General features: G+C 31.8%; 1 protein-coding gene across 1 annotated transcript in view; it reads left to right on the forward strand.

Moving 5' to 3' along the window:
* The window catches only part of bai (Transmembrane emp24 domain-containing protein bai), a 113240-nt gene extending 107614 nt beyond the window's left edge, over positions 1 to 5626 (forward strand). The window contains exon 5 of the mRNA XM_090406741.1: positions 4474 to 5626. Within this exon, the coding sequence (XP_090262867.1) occupies positions 4474 to 4595 (122 nt within the window). The 3' untranslated portion in view covers positions 4596 to 5626. The remainder of the gene's footprint in view (positions 1 to 4473) is intronic.
* Positions 5627 to 6000: the final 374 nt, after the last annotated feature.

Consider the following 6000-nt stretch of genomic DNA (forward strand, 5'->3'; position numbering starts at 1 on the left):
TACTTTAGAGTCACCCACATGTTTCACTTAGTATTGTATTGTGTTTGAGTGTGTTGTTACAAAAGTTATTTGTAATTCCTGAGCATGTCTAATTTTAATGTATTCATATGTGAAATATTGGAAGCATTAAAATTAGTTTTTAATCCTTTCCCAGTGCTGTAAATATTCCATTAAACCTCAAACATGATGTCCTCACAGCACTTAAGCCTCAACACACAGAATAACTTAAATGTTAGGAAGCAAGTATAATTTGGTGTGATAGTTTTCTTTTAAAAGACTCGTGAGTAAACAGTGAAGTAACATCAAAGCTAATCATGATATCTGAATTGTTGAGAATGAGGTTTTTTTAAATAGTTTTAAATAAATAGAATTTTTTTAAATAGGAGGGAGAGTTGCCTTTTTGTACAGGTGCTAGTGAAATCATTATGTGTCCTTTATCTAGTGAGTAAATTTTAAGATTCATATGTGCGTGCTCTGTTTATTCATTATTGTCATTGCTTTTTTTGGGGGGGGATAGATTTGTCAGAGTGTTTGCTAATCTGATAAAGCATTATTTGCAGCTGACAAAGTATGCTATAGATGCCATGTGAAATAATCACCATGATTTCCATTGTCACAACTTTGATTGAGGACACTGATACCTTTTTCTGTTAGCAGAACTGACAATTCATTACTTTGTGATCCTGGTATATTATATAAAGAAAGATGAAGTACCATATAATCCTCACACTACTTTTAAACTACATATTTAACTACCACTTTCACTTTTATCCATTCTCCTAACGTTAAACTCCATCTGTAAATTCAATAGTGTATAAAGTTACAAGAATTAACATCTGTCTTCAAGAGCATGAGAAATCCATGTCCCACCTATCATTATGCTCAGTCAGTACTAATATATCATGTATTCAACATCCCTTCTCACAGAAATAAATGAAAGAAAACACTGACCCAAAAAACTGTTTGTGGATTTATCATCAGTAGTGAATCATTTCCCTAATCACAACAGATATGACTGCATTAGTCTATCCAGAATTTAGATAAATTAATGCATTCTGTTAATGAGTGTCTCCCCAGAGATTGCGCACCAGAACTTTAGTTCTTTCTTCTTATAATTATGAATTGGTTTCCCGTAGTTATTAGATTATAATGGAAGAAAAAAAGCGGGAACTAGCATCTTAGATGTTCTCCTTGAAAATAAAATAAGCCTATGGCCATTGAACCAAAGATAGATGGTCTTCTCTGACACAATTAGAGATGGAAGACTTATGTGGATAGATATTTAATAGATCTAAAATTTTCCATCTTAGTATCGAAAACATCTTCAGTAAAGTTGAGTAATAGAACACAATCAAAATACAAGTAACAGAAGAATTTTACAAAGCACCAAGTCAGACAACAACCGGTCAAGTAAAATTCCTAATTATTTAAAAAAAAAGTGTGTGTGTGTGTGTGTGTATGTCTCTGTCTTTTCTATATAAAACGAAAATTAGGAATTATGGAGGTATGTAATAATATTTCCCATGTGGGAGAAGAGGGGTAACCGAAGGCCATCAGATCTGTTCAAATTTGGGCAGTTAAAAGTGTGCTCTCAACTACCATTGTTGTGAGACATCTTTCTCACAAAGCGTGTGAGAGAAGGAACTCGAAGTCAAAGAGTGTAAGATTTGATCGTAGCATCAGGAGTCTCAGTTAAGAATATGAATGTCTTGCCACCAATTGGCAGTAGTGATCATGCTGAACATCAAAACTGGAAATTACAACAAAATAATGAATGCTATCTTTGGTTCAATGGTATTAGTTACTCAATGGGAAGGTTGTCAGCAATGTATGGGAACTTTTGCAAAGATGCTTAAATGAGGCGGTATCTGTATGTTTTCCCAGAGTTCAAAGAACAAATACAGTGAGAGTGAAATGGATATGCAACTTTATTGAGCAATAGATCCATAATAAGAATATAATACGGAATGAACATCATGAGAATAAGAGTGTGAGGAGTTATGAAATATATAAATTGCAGGCTAGAAAAGTTGAGTATTGTACAGAAAGCTAAATCAGAGTATGAAAAGAAACTGGTTCTGCAGGATAAATCGTTGCTAGAGGATCTTGGAGTTATGGCAGATAAGAAAATGATCAAATGATCATCAGATCATCTGAACAATTTAGGTATAGGCTTTTATGTCTTGTTCCTGCTCTGCAGATGAGGTTAATTCTTTTTCGTCTTAATCTTGGATGTCCATGGTCTCTTCTTCCTGTAGGTTTATATTCTACTGAAGTTCAAAGGTCACATGCAAAATTTCAAATACAATAATTGTGATGTTGAAATGAACATTGCCACATAAGGATAAGGAAGTCATCTTGCCTCTTTACAAGGCCTTGATATGTGATTGCAGATTTGGTCTCCTGGATTCCGAGGGGATAAAAGAAGCTGCGGAAAGGGTGCATGCAGGTTATATCGTAATTATTGAATGTAGATTACAAGGACGGATTGAGTGTATGTGGACTACAGACATTGGTAAACAGAAGAAAGAGGAGGTTATATGCTAGAGGTCCACAAACTTTTGAAAGGATGTTATAGATTATCAACCAATGAAATTTTTCATTATATGGAAAATGGGGAGAGGACAAGAGTGGTATCCATGAAGTTTGTGTTTGGTTAAAAATGTATAAGAGCTGGATTTTTCTTCCACAGAGTAGTGAATGAAACAGTTGTTTTGTTGAAGTAGTCAGTGAATAAGTTTAAGAGAAGGTATGGCAGCTAGTGTGAGTGATCTCTGACCCCCTCCCCCCTTTCAATGAGTTCTTGACTCTTTTTGGAGGTCTCAGATAATAATGATGATATAGACATTCCATAAGGCATCTACTCTTGTTTAAGGATTTGGTTTTCTTCCACAAGATTCTGTGCTTAGTAGAGATGGCTGAACATGAGTAGTGACACTTTTTACATCATCCAAATTTGAACAGATCTTATGGCCTTCAGTTATCTCCACTCCATGGGAAATATTATTATCACTCTCTAATAATTCCTAATTTGTTTATATATATATATATTTATGTATATGTTTTTTAAATTTAATTACAAATTTTATTGACTGGTTTTTGTCTTAAGCTGTGATGGCACTTTGTTAAATAATTCTGTTTTATTTTAATTGTGTTCTATTACTTATAAGATATCTTTCAATATACTAAGACAAAAATTTTACATATATCAAATATTTATCCATGTAAGTCTTCTGTCTATAATTTTTTGTGCTAATGTTTTGAGAAATTTTGGGGGTGCTTGCCAGGATTCTCATCAGAACATAGACTATGTGTATATGAAGAGATGCATATAAATTCACATGGAGAGAATACAGAAGAAATAAAACTTTTATCATGTTATTGTTGATGGTAATATCTTGATATTTAAGATGCATAAGTAAAAGGGATTTGGAACAGGAAGTGATGGTTTAGTTTTTGAGTAGGATTTAAAAAGCTAAGAAATGGAGGAAAGTGTATTGTAAAAGAAATCATTGTTGAACCAGTTATTCTAAATGTCTGCAGTAATTACCTTTAAAGAATCAGAAAATGAGATGAGCAGCAGTAGAATAATAGTGGAAAATATACAAGAGAAATGCAGTCATAATTAGTACATTACATGAGTGTATTTCTTGGATGCAGATAAAACTCGGAAATCTGAAATGTATAATGGTAGCAGTAGATTGACCGGAAATCTCATGTGAATGTTTAAAAAAATTTACAATGGACATAATTCAAAAGACCTGATTAGAAGCTTGAATCATACCAAAGTGTGTGTGTGGGCATGTGTTAAACCTCAAAAATGAAGAACTAGCTGAAATGTGTAAAAGGTTACTTTTTACACATTCCAGCTAATTCTTCACTTTGTTCTTTGCTAGTTCTTCATTTGGCATTCATGCCAAAGTTATTTTTTAATTATTACAGTTGGATATTACTATGAAGCAGTTATTCCAAACATACTCAAGTTTTATTGTTGCACTGTACTGGTTTTTGTTGTGTACTAGCAATGATAATTGAATTTTCAAATGAGTTAAGAAGATATCAATTTCAGAATGTCTTTCCAAATACCCACATATTTCTGACAGCATTCTGTGAGATGAAAAACAATGTTGCAGTCAGGAGCTATTTGAAAATTGTACCAATTAAAAAATGTTTTATCTCAATAAGACTATCAGACATTATTTTGTTTTTTGCTTGCTTCTGTGCATATAAAAGTTAATCACATCATGGATGGGAATTGAACTCAAGTCTTTCCAACCAAAGGGATTATCTATACCGACTCAGCTATGGAAGCTCATATTCATTTGGTACATAATAAAAATAGTTTTCTTTCATGATTCTAAAAATGAGTTCTTTGAATTTTTGGTTAAAATAATCTTTAATTAAAGATCAACAAATGAAAAAAAAAAATTGTTAGAAATGTAATTGGTTTTTTTATGTTTATTTATTTTACAGAGTCAACCAACACCCGAGTGTTATATTTCAGCATCTTTTCTATGTGTTGTCTCCTCGGACTGGCTACTTGGCAAGTGCTCTACTTGAGGCGTTTCTTTAAAGCAAAGAAATTAATTGAATAGCAAAATGGTGTTAACTAAATTTGCTTTAAAAACACATTAAAATTTTCTACCTGTGAATGCAGAGATGTGTAATTTTGTTTGAAGTTTCAGAACACTTTTAAATAGACAAAATTTACTTCTGCAAGGACAGTTTTTAAAGGAAGTACTGATACAACATACATCTTATATGGTCAGTTTGTGGTTTCTTTAAGCTTCAAAAAAGTTTGTGGGCTTGCTTTTATTTTACAATTATAAATTTTTATTTATGTTCTGTGAACAAGTGAAACAACAAGAGAAGGAAATAAGTGCCTTTTTATTGAAACAATTATTGATGACATGTTTCTGATTTGTGAAAGCTAACACTAATTGCCAATAATTTTCATAAAGAGCATATGCTGTGTGTTCTTTTAGTTTTCCTTCTCTATTTCATTTAAAATTACTACTGTTTTGTGTATTATTAGCATTATTAATAATTAGTTTTCTTGATCATATTTCTAATATATTGCAACACTGATATCTTTCCTGTACTATCTTTTTATTGCTGTAAATCTCAGCATCACAAAGTCTTAACCTTTAAACTGACTTTTTTAAAAGTTAATTTAATAAGAATAATTAATAAAATTCAGATGGATTGATAGTTATTTCTTCTTGCTTTGATAACATAAGTGAAATTGAATGAAGCAGGGGATCTGTAAATCCTAAGGGTTGCTTGAGAAAGTTATTTCTGTTATATGGAATTTAACTAAATTTATTAAATATGGCACACTTTCTGCATTGATTCATGGTGAATCCCTGCAGCATTTTTATACTTTTCACAAAAGAAAATTTTTTGAAGTTGTATTTATACCATATTTTGCAAAGCCTGCTGAATCCAAATTATCTTATGAAAGTTAGAATTGTTTTGTTTAGAATAATGGTTTTGTACCAACCAATAGCAGTATCCTGTGATAACATAAAAATAATTTATTTCTTGTTCATTTGTTTTTGGGAAGGTAGTTTTGAAACTTTCATGCACCATAAATTGCAAATAAAGCAGATTTACATTCACAGAACTCTGTTGTTAATTTTAATTAAAATTCATCCTAATTCATAGATCACTTTTTTTTTTAATGTTTCTGCACATGCTTAAAACTACCTACAAAAAATATACTGAAGTTATTTAAATTAAGGGATATTACATCCCATATTGTTTCTTAGCCAAATAAGAAACTCAGTTCACTAAGTTCATGTTGCCAAATTGAAGCCTTTGGCTCTTCATATAATTAGTAATTTATTAGGACACCTTCTTGGCAATTCTCATAGAAAGGATGTAAGTTCTGTTCATTACAAACTTGGTATTAACTAGGTCTACCTACTCACTGATGAGACCTCAATAAAGGTTGAAACCGGTCTGGGTAGTGACCTTCTCTCATAATGTAGAAGTACA

The sequence above is a fragment of the Typopeltis vanoorti genome, chromosome 17 (assembly GCF_054136105.1).
Source record: "Typopeltis vanoorti isolate ZY-2024b chromosome 17, IOZ_Tvanoo_1.0, whole genome shotgun sequence".
In the NCBI taxonomy this organism is placed as follows: domain Eukaryota; kingdom Metazoa; phylum Arthropoda; class Arachnida; order Uropygi; family Thelyphonidae; genus Typopeltis; species Typopeltis vanoorti.